We start from the raw sequence: 18,840 nt of genomic DNA, 5'->3' as shown, positions 1-18,840 counted from the left end.
GAACTTTCTGTTGACCCTACATGACGAGTGGTTTCATCAATAGCTGTTGTCTCGACTGTTCTGTCTGTTGGAATGCAGTCTGAGTTCATAGTCATATTCGCCAAGGCGACTGGGCAAATACATTTGATAACCCTATGAGCTGATGCAACGCACTTTACAGCGTCTGCACAGAATGTCTGACAGGAATCGATACATTGACCCGACGATCCACATTGATGCGCTTCACTGCAATCTTCGTTTGAGGTACAATTGCCACCTGGTTTAGCTGCTTCAAATTTTCAGGTTTGGGGAGTTTTTTTACATAATTTTAGGATTTTCGAGTGGAGTATTTTGTACATATTTCAAAATAAAAGTGTAAAATTTAAAAAAATACGTTAAAATATTTACAAATATATACCAAATATAGGATAGAAAGTGTAGAGTTACAACAACAAGGAAGGTGCACTATATATACAGAGGGGCGTACCTAAGGAAATACTGTTGGAGATTTTGATCTAACTCTCTTGCATACTTCAGACTGCAAATGTAAACAAATATCGGAAGCTTTAAATACTATTTTACGGTTAATCAATTTCAAATTAGAAACGAACGTCTTTACTATTAGTTAGCTACATATTGGTGTTGGATTGGTTTAGGTTTACCATTAGTATTACCATTTTTTTAGATTCGTAGGTTAAGATTTCATAGTACAAGTTTTCAGGAGGCTTTTGTTTAATAAGTTAAATAATTATCACTGTGAGCATGAGCGTGTGTGAATGTTCAGAAGAGTTTTCTTGTATTTGTGTTATTTGGTATTTTTGTTTGGTTTGGAAATGATCCTCAGATCAATGCTTGGATAACTCCTTTATTTTAAGTGCTTCAGCCTAGTCGTTGTGCTAGTGGCGTAAAGCGTTGGACCATGGGGTTATAAAGTCACTTGACTTGGACTTTTGGCTTGTAACTAAGCTTTGGGTAGGTAAATTGACCGTATCAATAGGCAAAAGCTTGGTACGGCTCTAGGCAGTTAATTTCTCAGACCTATGTACATTTGCACAAACATTGCGATGCAACAAATTAACAAGGCCCAATAACATTCAATAGATGTAGATGACTCTTGTTAATATATTTCATTACGCATATTTGTTTGTGGCCTTTATCGCTGTTTTTTAGGTTTTTTTGTGAGGGGACAGACAATAAGACAGAACTAGCAAATGGTGAGAGCGTGTGTGAGAGAGAGAGAGAGCAGGAAACGGAGATATTCGAGACAGAAACTTAAGGCACTTTCACTCGACAGAGAGCTGAGTGATAGAGATTACTTTTTGGTGCTTTACCTTTTTGACATCCATTCTTGGCATCGGCTATAAATCCAGCTGGGCAGAATTTACATATCGGCTTATGATCTTCGACAATGCATGGCGAGTTGGGTGCGCACGTGGCAAACTCGCACGGATCGACGCACTTAAGCTTCCGGCATGCCTGACTGGCCGGACATCCGGCGTCACGCAGGCAAATGGATATCGATGGCTGGCAGTCGCGCATGCAAATGCAAACGGGTTTGTGGTTCTGTACCTCACAGGATTTGTTTTCCGGACAGATCGCAGCTCGGCCTATAGGTACGATGCATGGATTCCGGCACTTGCCATCGGAACAGGCCATGTTCGAGGCGCAGTCATCATCGCGATAGCACTCACGCTTATCTGGGGCACATGTTAGTTCGCCGTACTCATTCACTATGAAGCCCGACTTGCAGATACAAACCGGCTGGTGGCGTCGCGTCTCGCACTTCTTGTTGCTCTCGCATATGAAGAGCGGATTGTTGCACGGATCTGTGCATTGACCGTATTGGCCACACTGCAATGTCTCCGGACATTCGGAGTCTCTGGAGCATGGGATCTGCTCATTGGTCTTCGGATCAGCTTCTTCGGGTAGGCACTTGGGATCGGGCTTGCACTCCACCTCCGGCCGACCTATGTGGCAGCTGGGGCAAGAGCATTGCGGACGATGCAGTACGGTTTTGCAGAGCGCATTCACACCACACACGCCACGCATTGTACAAGGATCGCTGCAGTGTCCTTGGAGGCATGACTTTTCACTGGGACAATCCGTATCTGAGTAGCATTGTTCGGTGTCTATAACATTAAATCCATGGCAGGGAAGAACGAGAGAGAGATAGACAGGAGTTGTTTGGTTGTTTAAATGTTAATCGTTGGTGGGTGCATTCAACTATTCGGTGGCATAAACGGTATGGTACGCTACTAAATAGATTTATCTTTCTTGGGGTATGGAAACACTTAGAAACGATAGTGCGACATTGAAATTGTCGAATCAAAGTTGGGGCTTGCGCTTGATAGACGATAGTCTGGTGGAAGATTCAGATTTAGGGCTGACTGGGGTTTTGCATTGGACAGTGTAAACACATAGTTTTGGAAACAAGAGGGATCGGTGGTGACTCGGATAAGACTTATAAGCTAAACGTTTCTAAAAACAAAAGGAGAAAACTTAAATGACAAAATATATAAAAAATTATATTCCAGTGTTTTTTTTTTGGTTTGTTTTCGATTGGGGCCTTTTTGCTTGAATGTTTTTTGTTGTGTGTTTATTTTTTGGTGTTTGGGTGAGGGGTTGTGTGTCGGTTTCGGCGATCAATTAAGTGTCAGTGGGATTGTTGTGGACTCGATTTTTGGGGTTTTTGGGGGTTTTGTGCATTGGGTTTGTTATAGTAAAAGAATAATTTTGCGGGGATCTTTAACGAGTTAGGATTAGAAACGGTGCGTTCAGAAATCATAAAGTAACGTAAACGAAAATAAAACTGAAGAAATTAAAAATTTAAGCAGTTTCATTAAATTGACCAACTTCAGTCAATTGGTGCAATTAGTTTAGGCAGCAAAACTAGAGCAAAAGTATATTACTTATTGGTTTGTCTTAATCAAATTGTAGAACTGTGAAGGGAACATCTCACAATAACTAGGGTTGTTTGTTTCTATAGCAGGCCAAAATAATGCTTATCAATAAAGTTGGCTGCTTTGGGTTTTTGTCATTGGTATTTTGGTATGAGTTCTATAGATTATCGATCAGCGTACAAGTGAGCAAGTGGGGGTGGCAGTGTGAGAACAAGTGAGCATAGTTACAACCCTTGATGATATACCATTTTAACGAGCGAGCATAGAGCAGGAGAGCCTGGCACTTTCCCCAATTTGCCCAATTAATTTGATGCTGTACTAAAGGCAGGCTTAGTTGAGCTATGAATTATCTCGGTATTAATGCGAATTCGAGCAAATATATATTTCTGTTGGTTTATTGTTTGATCAGTTTGAATGATGGCAAAAATTACACGACATCCAACACATGCGCTCTGCCCTCACGAGAGACACGTTATTGGCGATTGGTTTTGTGAGTAAGTGATTCATTAGAGAGATTTAGAAATATCTATTGGAAGTGGAGGAAGTAGTGTAGGTACAAGTCTGGCAATAGAGAGTTTAGCTTTGTAGAAAGAGGCTTTAGTAGGAATGTTGTAGAAGAAATAGTAGTTGGAAATCGATGGGTAAATACAATTTTGAAAAGTTCGTTAGGAATATACGTGGCTAGTTTGATTCATCCGGGTTATTCATAATTCACAGTATTCAAATTTGGTTTATATTTACAGATTGTTTTGTTTTTTTGTGTGGTTAGTTTGATCGGTCACTTTACGAATATATGCACAAATATGTACAATTTTCTGTATATATACAACTTATTCACTAATCAAATGTACCAAAATATAATTGAAATGTTAGTTAAATTTAGTTACAATTTATTCCAATTCGGGTTTTTTGTTTATATAGATTTTAACCAATAGACGATCTATGTAGAGAGGGGTAGATAGGTACAGGAGCTTTCTTAATACGTATTTTAAAGGGAGCTTTGTACATAATAAACGGTTGGTTTTATTTCGGTTATACAGTAGACTTGCTTTAAGGATGCATTGAAAAGTAGTATTAGCTGTTGATGTTGCTTTTGTTTTTTGGTAATCGTTCTGTACACAGTTGTAATGGTGGATCTTAACTTGATAACTATGTTCCTCAATTGGTTTTGAATCGTTTTCAAGCATATGTGAACTATGTGTGAGAATTGTCCCGTCCACAGTTCCCAATCTGAGACTTTGTTCATTCAAGAAATGTAACAAAAGGGTATTATTAGCAAAAGGATACGACAGAGCGATAGGGAAAATAACAATTCAAGGGGGTGGACAGAGCGGAATCGGAGAGGAGGGATGGGATTTATCGGGTTGGGATTTCGATCATTTTTGTTTTCAGTATCAAGGATGTGTTGAGGATTGTTGTCTATATGATAAGCGTGGCATTATATGTTTTTTTTGTCTTTTTTAATAATTGTTTAGTTCTAAATTTTGTGCTTTCTAAGCACTTTACCCAGTTGTTTTATTTTTCGCTACTAATTTCACTGACTACATATCGCTATCGCGGCGTTTGTCGTTAGACTAAATGTTAAATAGGGATGAACCAACTTGTTAACTGATCTGTGCGTTAACTGTTTCCAAGTTGTAATGGATGCCGCATAGTTTAGCGTCAAAACAGATGGTTATTCAAAGCCAAATTGTATGGTAACTAAAGGAAGGTATTCAATGATAATTGAGCTTTATGAAAGCCAAATGAAATGAGAAGGCCAAGCCTCAAGCTTTATGGGACTAAAATCAAATCTTTTTTTAAGGAATGCACTGATTGTGAATGTATTTTTTAGTAAGGTAGTTTAAATTTGCTTATGACTAAACTTAGTTTTTGTTGCATATTTAATCTGTTGTGTTTCAAAAATGAATTATAGGCACAGATTGGGTAACCGCGATAGCGACAGCAACATTCCACGAATATCCATATGCGTTGATGGTGTATTGTAAAATAAGGTGCTTAGAAACTAGAAAAACTCAAATAAAAACTAAAAAAAACAAAATTGCATAATAAAAACTGTGCACTGAATTATATTCATTGGCATGACTGTTGCTTAAAGCAAACAAATCAGTTGCCCATTGGGTATGGGTTGTGTAGGTGGCTTTTTGGTTTCTTAGCGTGTTTTTTTGTACGTGCGGGGAATATCGATATTAGACTAATACCTGGAACTTCGCACATGTGTATAAGTTGTTAAGAAAAAAATAAAAATATATTAGCTTTTTTATTTTAAAACACACACACACTACACTGAAATCAAATTTGTTTCGGGTACATGTTCTAAGCAGCCGCGAGGGCCGTTAAATTAGTGTAATTAGCTAATTAGCTGGTTTAAGTTTTTGTGTTTAAACAACTCAAAACTATTTAGTTAAACCAAGAAAATTATAACGATAAAATCGATTAAAATCAGTTACTAACAAACTTCCAGTTATATTGGTAAGGGTAAAACTTCAACGATATAACGCTTACTGATTATAATAACGATAACTTGTAAGAACGCTGGTTAACATGATTAGCAATAACGGTACGGTATGGTCTAAAACACTTGGAATAGTAACATAAACTGGGTACTTACCCTGCTGGCAGACATATTCATAGCCCTGGCGCACACAGTCACCCACATCGCATCCTTGGGTACGACAATCTGGCTTCGGTGGAGTCAAATAACCTTTATAACGAAATAACAATAAAACTCTGGCCAAATATCATATTAGATTCATCTTCACTTACACTGCACATATGCATCACCATTGGGAAAGTCCTCCGGGCAGTAGCATTCGGCTTGATCGTTCTCCAAAACATGACAGGCGGCGTTCAAACCACAAGGGTGATCCTGACAGGCATTCACCAACGGTCCACCGCACAGACATCCCTGATGTGCATCTCCAATACAGCCATCCATGCAGGCGCACTCATAGCCTCCAGGAACCTCAGTGCACTTGGAGTTCTCGCCACAGGGTTTGCTTGAGCATCCTCCTTCCAACGGTCGGCATTCACTCATCGGATTACCGAAGAAGTCCGGTGGACAAGAGCACTGGGCCTTACGTCCTACCACCCTACACTGGGCATTGGTACCACAGGCTCCATACTCCAGACAAGGATTACGACACTTTCCTTGGTCGCAGCGCTTGTTACTTTCGCAATCGGTATCCACACGGCACTCGAATTGCACGCACTCCTTACTGGGCTCGCCCTCGTATCCATCAGGGCAGTAACAGAGCATCCTGTGTTCCGAAACGGTGCACAAAGCATTTCTCCCGCAGGCCTTGTCACTTGCACAAGGATCTGTACACTTTCCATTGACACAACTTTGGTCGGCGGCACAATCACCGTTTGATTTGCATCCAGCAATGCAAGCTCCTCGCTCACAAAGTTGACCCACCGTACACTGGCGCTTGGGTCCGCACTTATTCCGGCACTTTCCTCGGGCACACTGTTGTCCGCAGGCGCAGTCCTCGGTTCTCGAGCATTTGCTGGCGCAGTAGGCTCCATTCTCATCGCATTCGCAGCCGGGATGGCAGCGCTCAGGCGGAAGTTGACAGCCAGTCAGACCGTCTCCCATAAAGGCGGCGGGACACTGACACTGGACACCGTGGTTGACCACCAAACAGTCGGCACACTGGCCACATTGACCCGGGTTTCGGCATGGATTCTGGCACTTCTTGTTCACGCAGGCTTCATCGGTGGCACAACTTAAATCCGTACGGCATCCAGTCTGGCACATGCGATTCTCGCAAATTTGTCCCTGAGCACAAGCCTCATCAGTGTTGCATACAGTTCTGCAAGTTCCACGCATGCAACGCTCGTCTGCCAGGCAGTTCTGATCGTTCCTGCATTTTCCTTGGCAGCTTCCTGCGTAGCAGAGCTGATTCGACTGACAATCCTCGTTCCTGCCACAAGCAATGCGAGGCACCTTGCATGCAATATTGGGATTGCCATCCAGACCCTCCGGGCATAAGCATTGTTTCCTATGATCGATTGTTTGGCAGTGGGCATTAGTGCCGCAGGCAGTGGGATCAGCACATGGATCCACGCACTGCTGACTCACGCAGGACAAGTCTTGGGGACAACCATGATCGGAACGGCAGCCAGGCACGCAATTCAGGCCCAAACATAGCTCTCCATGACCGCATTCATTGTCGTGGCGGCAGAGCGGCTTGCAAACTCCCTGCTGGCAACGCTCGTTGGTCAAACAGCCGGCATCATCGGCGCAAAGAGGTCGACAAACCGACTCGAAGCAGGCTAATCCATTTCCACAGTCGCGATTCTCGCGGCACTCCAAGGGGGGAGAACGGACGCAGCCCACCTGGGGCGTGGGATTGGGTACCATGCTCTCCAGACAGCTGCAGCTGGCCCGGTGGTTCGAAACCGAACAGGCGGCATTGGGACCACAGGGATTCTCCAGACAGGGATTTACGCACTTATCATTGCGGCAGGACTCAGAGGCACTGCAGTCATCGTCCACATGGCAGCCGTAAACGCACTTGTTGTGCAGGCAAACGTGACCCAGGAAGCAATCGTTGTCCACTCGACAGGTTACTAAAGAAAAAAGATTTTTTTTATTTTGACTTTCTGATATAGTTTGAGACTAGCAAAGATTCATCTTTTAAAGGGTTATGATGGTATTAAATCAAAACCATTTTTCATCGGCTAGATTACTTACACATGCAGTTACCCTTCAAGCACTTTTCGTTGGAGGCGCACTCCAGATCGTTGTGACACACAGGCAGACACATGGAGTCTCGGCAGGTGTATCCAGGAGCACATTCGCCATCGCAGGCCACCGGAACACGCACGCACTCCTTTGCAGAGTCGCCGGTGAAGCCCTCTGGGCAATGGCACTGTTTCAGGTGATTTTGTATCACGCACTCGGCATTCTGTCCACAAGCCTGAGGCTGCAGGCAGGGGTTGAAGCATTGGCCACCTTGACACACCTCAGATGCTCCACATTCGGTGTCCAGAACACAGGCAGCTGTTTGGAAGAAGATTTTAGAGTTAGTTTGGATCCTTTAACGGAATTATAACACATCACGGTTGGCGTTTCGGTCTTGATTTGTTCGTGGCATTTTGTCATGTGTGTAACTTGTGTTTTAATTTTAGTTTGCAGTTAATCTAAGTTATATAATAGCATTTGGTTTAGTTCGTAGACTCTTAGCCAGTCCAAGGTAGTGTTGAAGGTTCCTTTATATGGAATAATATTATGCTTGGTAAGGATTAAGTCCGTTAATTTTTAATAAGCTTTGAAAGTAATATTTATTTTCTTCTTTTTCGCATATATTTAAATTTTAATGAACTTTAAACATGGAAAACAACATTGAAGTTTATGTTAAACTTAAAAGAATTGAGAACGCGTAAAAACAAATAAATGACTGCACCGGCGTTCCGGTTTCAAGACCTAAAAAGTTATATATTGGTCAAGGGTAATCTACTGTTTAGTGTCACATTATATCCGGTATGTAAATCAGTGCTAGTTTTTAAGTAAGTAAGTAGTACTAAAAAGGTGGTTACTAGGTAGATTAGCCAATTATTACGTTGTCTGGTAGTCAGTTAAAGCCCAGTGCTGGGTGGGTGTTAGTACTTACGTTTGCAGACGCTATCCGAGCAGTAAGTGTTGGTCGGACAGTCGCCGGTGACCTGACAAGGAACGGGCAACGGCTTACATCCGGCCACCCGGTCGGCGGGTTGGCCATCATAGCCGCTGCGACATGCACACTGCGCCACATGACCCTTCGGAACACATTCCGCATTGGGGCCACACTGCAGCTGGGCACAGACATCGCGGCACTTGGCCACCCCATTGGTTTTGGTGCATGCAGCATGCGGGGGACAGTCCTCGTTGGTCTCACACTCAACGGAGCTGCGACAGCCCTCGTTGTACGGATCACCAACGAGTCCCGGGGGACAGGTGCATTTGTACGACCCCCTCGCGTTCCTACAGCGGGCTCCGGGTCCGCACGGAGCATCACGGCAAAAGTCTATGACATCGCAACGCACCCGAGGATCTCCCGAGAATCCTGGTTGACAGTGACACACCTGCTGATGGTGTTCCGTTGTGCAGAGAGCATTGTCTCCGCACGGCTGTCCAATAAGGCAGGCAATCTTGCACATATGGTTATCGCAGCTCTTGTCATTGGAGCAATCATCATCAGTGGTACACTCGATTTTTCTGCATCCGGACTTGGCATCCCCGAAGAATCCTTCTTTGCACAGACAATCTGGAGCATGAGAACGAGCCACGCATTCGGCATTCCTGCCACAAGCGGCGCGTCCTAAACATACAGACTCACATTTCGCGCGTCCATAGGCATCACTCAAACATGTCTCATCTTCTCCACATTCACTGTCCGATCGACATTCCAGCTCCTTCGTGCAAATGTTATTCAAACAGAACTGGAACTGAGGGCAAGTCGTGTTCGATTTACAGGTTCCCTGGCAGACGCCCTGCAAACACAGTTGTTCCGAAATGCAATCGCGGTTGGTGCTGCACAGAGGACTGCAAATTCCGTGGGAGCAGATACTTCCCTGGGCACATTGTCCATCCTGTTGGCAATATTGCAGCTGCACGCATCCCAATTTGGCATCTCCCGTACTTCCAGCTTCGCATGAACAGACTCCAATATGGTTCTGTACCGAGCAACGAGCCTGAGCTCCACAAGCATTGGGCAGGGAGCAGGGATCGATACACTTTGAGTCCAAACAGGCCTTCTCCCCGGAGCAGTCATCATTGTCCGAGCACTCAATGTGCACACACTCGATGGTGGGATCTCCGCGAGAATTCAATGGACATGTGCAAACAGCTTGGTGGGCCTGAGCCTGGCAGTTGGCATTCAATCCACATGCATTTTGACGTTCGCAAGGACTACGGCATCGTGAGTTCTGGCAACTGGCTGAGGCAGGACAATCCGCATCACTCAGGCATTCATTTGGATCCCGACATCCGACCTGCAGGGGATCTCCAATTAATCCCTCAGGGCACTGACAATTGTAGCTTCCTGGAAGATTATTACAGAAGGCAGTGCTGTGGCATGGTTGCGACAGGCACTCGTTGATGTCCTCACACACTCCGTTAACCAACTGATAACCTTCGTAGCAGGCACAAACCGCCTTGTGATCCTTTACTTGGCAGTTACCCTTTCCACAACTTGTCAGATCGCAAGGTTTAATGCATCGATTGGTTTCGGCATCGCAGGCACGATCTCCAGCGCAGTCAACATGGTCGATACATTCCACCTTGAAGCAACCGACTCCAGTGTCGTTAGGATCACCCAAAAATCCAGCTGGGCAGGTACATAGAGCTTCATGTCCTTCCGATTGGCAGTTGGCATTGATTCCACAAACTGTATGTAGGCACGGATCCGTGCACTTTCCATGGATACAGGCCAGATTATTGGCGCAATCGTCTGGTTTATGACATTGCCTGGGTTGTGAGCAACCCTGCTGGGCGTATCCATCGCCAACAGTTCCTTCGGGGCAAACACACCGATAGGATCCAGGGAGGTTCTCACATCGAGCACTAGCATGGCAGGGCTGTTCCGTGCACTCATCAATATCTGAGCATCCGAAGGGAGTGCCTATAAATCCGGTGGCACACTTACATTTTCCATTCAGGCACAGTTCGGTGGGTGGACAATCTGCATCAGAATCACATCCTGGTTGACAAGTCCTGTCCGAGTTACATATCTCTCCGGCCAAACAGTTGTTGCTGGTGTAGCAAACCTTGCGGCAAACCTGTTGATAGCAACGTTCTCCAACTGCACAAGATGAAGTCTTAGTACAGGGAAGGTTACACTGGTTACCAATGCACATGTGCCCATTGGGGCACTGGTTGCTGGCCAAGCAGGGGGCTGGCACTCTCACGCATCCCTGTTCCGGAGTGGGGTTTCCCTCGAATCCTTCAGGACAGCTACACTGACTCCGATGTTGGGCAATGCTGCATAACGCATTTGGACCACAGCTATTGGCAGACTGGCACGGATTCAGACACTTGTTCTCTATGCAGGACTGATCCTGCTTGCAATCCTTGTTGCTGCGACAGCCTATGGTGCAATGACCCTCAACACAAGCCAGTCCACTGGCGCACTGACTGTGATCCAGGCAGGCCACCACGCAGACGTTCTTCAGACAGCTCTCGCCATCGGAGCAATCCTGGCTGTTTCTGCAGGCAATGCGACACTGTCCATTGTAGCACAGTGCTCCACCACAGTCGACATCTGTGAGGCAATTCGATATAGTACGGGCACAGCCATCCTTGGCAGTATCAGAGACAGGCTGGAATCGCAGGGGACAGCTGCAGACAGGTTTCCTGTTGACCACCTTACAATCGGCATTCGATCCACAGGCATTGTCACAAGGGTTCTGGCACCTTCCTCCAGCGCAGATTGTGTTGGCTGGGCAATCGGCATCGCCATTCGGGCACTGACCATCTGGACGACAGCCACTCGACTTGGGATCACCTACAAAGAGTGGAGGACACTTGCAGACAGGTCCTTCTGGGGTGACTTCACAAATGGCCGAAGGATGGCAGGTTCCAGCAGCACATCCACCTTGTTTGGTACAAGCCACTTCTGGCAACGGATCTCCCTTGAATCCAGGCGGGCACTGGCAAACGGCCCGATGATCCTCAGCCAAGCAAATGGCATTATCACCGCAAGACTCTTCGTCGCAAACATCGAAACAGGTGTGGGTCATCCGGTTGCACATCTGGCTAGGTGGACAGTCATGGTTATAGACACAAGGAACACTCTGGCAACCGTTGAATGGATCATACGGATCTCCGGCAAAAGGTCCAGGTGGACATTGACACTGCGCTTGATGGTTGTTGGTAATGCAAACGGCGCGGGGTCCACACTTGACGGTATCACAAGCTGGACGACATCCAAGAGTCTGGGTAGTCTCATCCTTGATACAGGCCTCCGACTCCTGGCACTCTGCGTTGTTTTTGCAGTGATGTTTCTGGGCTGGCTGGCAGCCATTCCTATCATTCGGGTTGCCCACAAAGCCATTGAGACAATCACAACGTCCCTGGTGCTGGCGAGCAACACAAACGGAATTGGCTGGGCAGGTGAAGGCATCGCAAATTGCGACGCACTTAAGCACACCCAAGACATCCGGGCGACAGGCGGATGCATCAGGACAATTAGCGTCACTGGTGCAATCTGGCAGGGATGGTTTTTCACAAGAGGAGACCACTGGGTTCCATACATAACTCTCGGCACAGTTGCATATTGCGTGGCCAGCTGGGTTAATCTTGCACAGCTCATTGGGTCCACAGACAACATTCGAGCACAGGTTGATGCACTCCCGGGAACCATCAACGCTGGCTTGACAACCATATCCTCGCTCACAGTCGCGATCTGATTTACATTTATCTTCCTCCTTGGGGGCGATCCGTTCTGGTTGGCATCCCACCTGTAGGTTGCTTGGGTTGCCAAAGAACCCATCGGAACAAATACACGAAGATCGGTGATCCTCGGCCACACAGAGGGCATTAGGTCCACACTGAATCTTGGAGCACGCATCCACACACTTGCGCAAACCTTTGCCCAACTGGAAACAGATTTCGGAGTTTCGACAGTCCGCATCATTGCCACATTGACCGCGAACACTACATCCCTGGTTCTGGTCATGTGGATCTCCAATGTAACCCATAGGGCAGATGCACTTTCCGGCATCGCAGATAGCCCTTGGGCCGCACGATGTCTGGGAGCAGAGGTTCTTACACTGGCCCTTCTGGCAACTGTAACCATCTGGGCACTCCACACGCTCGTTGCACTGGCATTTGTTGGCATCCTGACAAAACTTGCTCTCAATGGGTTGACAACTACTATAGGGATTTCCGGCATGACCGGAGAGGCAAAGGCACTCGAATCCTCCGGCTCTATTTAGACAAGCAGCATTAAGACCACATGGTTTATTGGCACACTCATCCACATCCTGGCATCCAATATAGGGATTACCACTGAAGCCTTGAGGGCAAAGACAGGAGATGTGGTTGCCCACAGCACGGCACTCGGCATTGGGTCCACAGCTATTGGGCTGGCAAACATTCTTGCTTTGTGCTCCACAGCCTTCATAGGGATTTCCAAAGGTTCCGGGGTTACAGGCACATCGGCTCTGACCCAATCCATATTCGCAGTGGGCGTTCTCTCCACATCCTGGTAAGCACTTGGCCTGCTCAATAGGCGGCATACAGATTAAATCAGGATTTCCCACAAAGTTTGGTTCGCAGACGCACTTTCCATTATTCCTATCGCAGGTGGCACCGATACCGCAGACCACACCCTCACAGCGCTCCTTGCACCTTCCATTGATGCAGATCTGTCGCTCACCGCAAGGTCTAGCGGCTGAGCACTGATCTGTGCTGCAGCTGCCACCGGGGAAGGGATTACCAAGCTGTCCTTGTGGACACTTGCAGGTAGGACCTTCGCTGGTTGGGATGCAAAGAGCTCCATCGCCACAGATCACGTCTTGACACTGAGACACACAGTCTCCGTCTCCATTCTTCACAAATCCCACTCGGCAGCGGCACCAGCCAGCATGCTGCTCTGTCTCACAATAGGCATTGGAGCCACACAGGAGACTGCTACAGGGGCTGATGCAACTTCCCTCCAAGCAGGCCAGATTACTGGCGCAATCATCGTTGCTGAGGCACTTGCTCTTTGTTGTTCCACTCTCAAATATGCAGCCACTCTTATATGGATCTCCCGTAAAGTCCTTGGGGCACACGCATTGGTATCCGCCCTTCTTGTTCACACAGTAAGCTCCATAGGCACAAGGTAGATGAGAGCACTCGTCTTCATCCGTGCAACCCAGTAGGGGATCTCCCTTGAATCCAGCCTCGCACATACATTGGGGTGGATCCGAGGGAGTACACTTGGCATTGATGCCGCACGGGAATCGTTCGCAGGGACTCTTGCACTTATTGTTGTCATTGGGATCCAAGAAGTAAGGAGGTGGACAAACGCATTCTCCAGGCTGGATGCACTTCTCGTTACTGGCGCATTCTTTATCGGCAGCGCATTTCCTTTGAGCCAGGGCACATAGGCCATTGTAGGGATCTCCTTGGTAGCCTTCTGGGCAATGGCAACTATAGCTTCCTGGTTTGTTCACACACTGAGCTCCAAAGGCGCACATATGAGCACCACGTTCCTCGCATTCGTCAACATCGACACAGCTTCCATCCGGTTGAGTTTGGTATCCCTTCGGGCAGGCGCAGTAACTGACACCTCCAGCTATCGAGATGCACTCGGCTCCACTGGGACAGGCCTGCCCACTGGAGCATCCTGACAGAACGCAACTGTTTCCAACAAGTTTGTACGGAGACTGACACTGGCACTCTGGCGTATTACAGATCTCGCACATGATGAATGGATTTCCATTATGACCCTGTGGACAGCGACACTCATAACTTCCAGGCAAATTTTTACAAAGAGCATTCAATCCACAAGCGGGTTTTCCTCTCTGGACAGAGCACTCGTCAACATCTTGGCATTGGCCATTCTCGGGATTACGCTCATAGCCTTGACGACAAATGCATACACTGTTGCCGGTGTAGGAGTCCTGAACGCAACTCTCTCCTGTCGCACAAGGATTTGAGTCGGAGCAACCTACCGTCTTTGAAGTAATGCATCCCTCGCGATACGGATCTCCACTTGACCCTCCTGGACACTGACACAGATAGCCTCCAGCTGTGTTGGAACAGATGGCCTTCTCTGCGCAGGGATTAGCCCGACATTCATCAATATCGTTACATCCCCCAGGAAGAGCTGAGTTACCAGTATATCCAGGAGCACACAAGCACTGAGCCTGTCCATTAGCCAACATGCACTGAGCATGTGCACCGCAATTGAGTGCTTCGCAAGGATGTCGGCAGTCATTGCCAATATTCGGTTCTGGGCACAGACAACGCTTAGTCGCATCACAGATGGAATTGCCAGGACAGTCGTCGTTAGAAGAACAGCTCACAATAGGCACACACCTCACACTGGGATCCGGATCAGCAATGGTGTTCTCAGGGCAGCGACAGGTATACCCGCCACCTGGTACATTCACGCACTCAGCTCCAGCTCCGCATTTGTTAGCTCCAGTCCTACACTCATCAACATCGACACACTTAGAATGTGGATCTCCCGAATAACCAGGTGGGCAGGCGCACGTAAATCCTCCAGCATTGTTCGTACACGTGGCATTCTGGCCACAACTTCCGAAGGGTCCGTGCAAAACATCGCACTCATCAATGTCCACACATCCCGCAGCGACATCGCTTGGGTTATAGGTCCATCCATCCTCGCACACACAGTAGGCTTCATTCTGATCCGGTTTGCAGTAGGCATGAGCACCACACCGCACATCCTCGCACGGCTGTTTGCAGGCCATCCGTGGTGGACTTCCTACATATCCCGCTTCGCATTCACAGCCGTAGGATCCGGGAGTATTCAGGCACTGGGCATGGGGACCACACACTTCCGCATGGGTGCGACACTCATCGATGTCCACACAACTAGATCCAATGGGTTCGAAACCATCCAAGCAGAAGCATTGATTCTCGATACACTCCGCATTGTTGGTACAATCGAAGTTACTGCTGCACAGGATATTGACATCAACTTGTTCGCAGGCCACTTTGGGATCGGGTTTTCCATCGTATCCCTGCGGGCACTTGCAATTGTAACCGGGAACGGTGTTTTCGCATACCGCATGTTGTCCACATGGCTTATCCAAGGCGGTACACTCATCGATATCCACACATCCGCGGAACGGATCACCGGTATAGTCGGGTTTGCACGTGCACACGAAGCTTCCCAACGGTGTCTGTGCAGATCGCGTTCTCCCCACACGGATTATCCTGACACTCGTTGATGTCTACACGATTTCCCGGTGGTGCAGGGGCAGGGGTGATGTTTGATTGGAGAAGGGGCACGCGTGTTCATTTGCGGGTTGGGGTGAGTTAAATATTTTATAATTAATTAAATTAGTATGCAAAATAATACGGAATCGGATGATAGGCGAGGGAGCATAGCGTGAAGTGGGGGAGCGGGATCGGGTGGGAGATAAAGACTTATAGAGAATAGTTCAGGAAAATGGGACTACGGGAAAACAAAAGGAAGCTGTCTGAAAAGCATGCATCTGCTAGGGAAGCAAATAAGCCAAGCTTAATATTTGCAAAAACAGCTTAGCACAGGTGGTGGGGTAGCATAACATAGCAGGTGGTGGGTAGCAGGGGAGTAAGCAATCACAAAGTTGGCTAAAATCCCATAGGGATTTTAGGAATAGTCCAAGTTTGTTTACTACTTAAATACCAGGGCTCTATAATCAGGTTTCATATGACCCTAATTCTTTTATCAAGTTTAGAATATTTTTTTTAATGTTTAACCATTTTGCTGTTTAAATTTTAGTTTTTAACCCACTGATTATAGAGGCCAGGCAAAAGGCAAAAAGCAGGCAGGATACTAACTCTCGCAGTGCAAATAGCCCTGTCCTTGGAATCCGCTGGGACACAGGCAGCGGTACGAGCCGGGGAAGTTAATGCACTTGGCATTGGTGCCGCACTTGGCCACTCCGTCCGGCTGATTGCACTCATCGATGTCCAGGCAGGCCAGACCGGCGCCTGAGGTCTTCTGGTAGGGCACCACGTCCGTCGCCCCCGGCCCGTAGCCCAATTGTTGGGTGTTCTGGGGCTGGGGCAACTGATCCGCATGCGGATCATGCTCCAGCACAAAACCGGAGGGACAGCGGCACTGAAAGCTACCGCCCAAGTTCACGCATTCAGCACCCAAACCGCATGGATTGTTAGTGGCGCATTCATCGACATCTGCCGGCGTTAGGCATTAATTGTTGTATTAATGTTGCATGTTGCGGTGCATTAATGTACGATTATAGTAATAATAATGTGAGTGTTGGTGTTTGTTCATATGTTGAAGGTGCCGCCAATTCAAATTCAAAAAACAAAAGTGCATAAAATAACCAAAATGGAACAATGAAGTAATCTAATTTGCATTCCTTATAGTTACACTACTTACCCTCACATCCGTGCATAGGATCACCGCTATATCCATCCGGACACAAGCAGCGGAAGCTACCGTCCGTATTTAAACAGTCTGCGTTCCGGCCGCAAGGCCTCCGTGCACACTCGTCTTGGTCCACGCATCCGGACTCCGATCGTCCATCTCCGTCGTATCCCGGCGGGCAGTCGCAGCGATAACTGCCCTCGAGATTCGTACATATGGCACCGGGTCCGCAGACATTCGGGTACGAGCACTCGTCCACATCCTGGCATCCCTCCCGATACGGATTGTTGCCCACAAAGCCCTCCGGGCAAGAGCATGTATAATTGCCCGGCGTATTAATGCACAGTGCATTAGGGCCGCAGTTTTCCGGATTGCGGCACTCGTCCACATCCGTGCACTGAACCTCGCCGTCGCCTTCGTATCCATCCTTGCACTTGCAAAGGAAGTGCGCCGGCAGGTTACAGCACTCGGCGTTCTCCACGCATCGCGCTGCTATCGCGGGATCTTGGCATTCGTCAATGTCTGCGAAGTAAAAAAGAGAGCGGAGCGTTGATTAATCGAATGTGCCACGCAACAAATGACAAGTAATTAAAATCCGAACGAAGCACATTTATAACCACCTCCGAGCATACACTGTTCTAAATGAACCTGACTCCTTAAAGAAGATTAAAGCAGGTTTAAAGAACTCATTATGATCATTTGAATCGGTTTGATTTTAAAATGATGAATTGCTGATAAAAAAACTCAGCATTTGTTATCAACTAAGTCTATTATGTTTATAAAATGTTATATATTTCGTAACTTTCTTACATTTCCAAGTGTATTTACCCCCCACAGACAGTCAGACAGAGTCCAATCTCAACCTCATTCTAGACCTTTACGCATTTTGCCGCTTGAATGCGCTTTGCAGCCGCACTTGTAGTTGGAATCGCTGCTGGAGTTGAAACTCCAATGGATGTGGTTGCATCCGAGATTTGCATGTTACGCATGACATTTCAGTGTCATTTCAGCGGCGTGGCAGCCATTGGTTGCAATGTCACAGCACAGGATGCACCAGTTGCATACGCTTTGCATACCAATTGGCTGTGTGGTCAATGTTAATGGTCCAGCCCATTTCCATTTCGGAATTCCAAGCATAATGCATCTTTAGTTTCTGAAAATTTAATTCATTTTTTGTGGAATTTTTATACTCTAACTGAGGGAATAATAGCTCTTTAAGCATCTGTATCTTTATAACCGAATATTTTGTTTTTTAAAATGTAGATAAGTCAGTTTAACAATATTTTAGCTAAAAAGCGCAATTAATTAGTCACATATTTAGACTTAAGACTGTAATCATGTATATCTTTAGAAGAGAGAGAGCATAACCCCAAACGTAACCATATCGGCATTAGCTTTAATACATTCACAAGAATTCTCGAATTGCATAAGCCGGTAGTCGGCAACCTATCTAACCTTTCAGCTTAGACCAGATCAGCTACATTCTCTGGGTCTGGATATCCAAATCCAAAGCTTAACTCAGGCGGAAGAGTGGCTTAGGATGAGCTGGTGATCAGAGCTTTCTGCTCCAATAGCGCGCAGCGCATTGAGAATTCAATATCGCAGACAGTCGAGTCGAAGCCAATGGAGCGGCAATTCGGCTGGTTGGGAGGATGAAACAGAACAAGAGGGCAGGGCAGGCGGTATCATGGGCATGGGCAGCCGGTCCGTCGCAATCTGGGCCCATTAATCATTGGGTCGGCAAGCGGGCAAAAGTTGTACATTTATAGCTAATATGACATAAGTACAAAAGTTGGCAAAAGCCAAAGACAAGGATCCAAGAGTGGGATACAGGAGGAACAAAAAGGGCGAGTGAGTGCCTTATAATTACAAGCAGAACGAGTCGGCCGTTCAGTTATAATTACTAGTTTTTAGTTTAT

At 46.8% G+C, this 18,840-nt stretch overlaps 1 protein-coding gene across 4 annotated transcripts in view; it reads right to left on the bottom strand.

Annotated features, from left to right (window-relative positions):
- Nucleotides 1–1,214: 1,214 nt before the first annotated feature.
- Nucleotides 1,215–18,840, bottom strand: part of LOC121529716 (neurogenic locus notch homolog protein 1-like) — a 47,571-nt gene continuing 29,945 nt past the window's right edge. For 2 of the 4 annotated variants that reach the window (XM_041817672.1, XM_041817685.1), the window contains 5 exons: nt 16,934–17,443; nt 7,579–7,887; nt 5,646–7,454; nt 5,491–5,583; nt 1,231–2,108 (listed from right to left, as the gene is read on the bottom strand). In XM_041817672.1, the coding sequence (XP_041673606.1) occupies nt 1,252–2,108; nt 5,491–5,583; nt 5,646–7,454; nt 7,579–7,887; nt 16,934–17,443 (3,578 nt within the window). In that variant the 3' untranslated portion in view covers nt 1,231–1,251. Of the gene's footprint in view, nt 2,109–5,490; nt 5,584–5,645; nt 7,455–7,578; nt 7,888–8,497; nt 15,777–16,368; nt 16,716–16,933; nt 17,444–18,840 lie in introns of those variants that run through there. The other 2 variants (XM_041817655.1, XM_041817646.1) reach the window with 2 other exon arrangements.

This window comes from Drosophila eugracilis, unplaced genomic scaffold (assembly GCF_018153835.1).
Source record: "Drosophila eugracilis isolate 14026-0451.02 unplaced genomic scaffold, ASM1815383v1 contig_1038, whole genome shotgun sequence".
NCBI classification, from domain to species: Eukaryota; Metazoa; Arthropoda; class Insecta; order Diptera; family Drosophilidae; genus Drosophila; species Drosophila eugracilis.
Note: the sequence above shows the minus strand (reverse complement) of the source record. Positions and strands in the feature narration are given on the sequence as shown.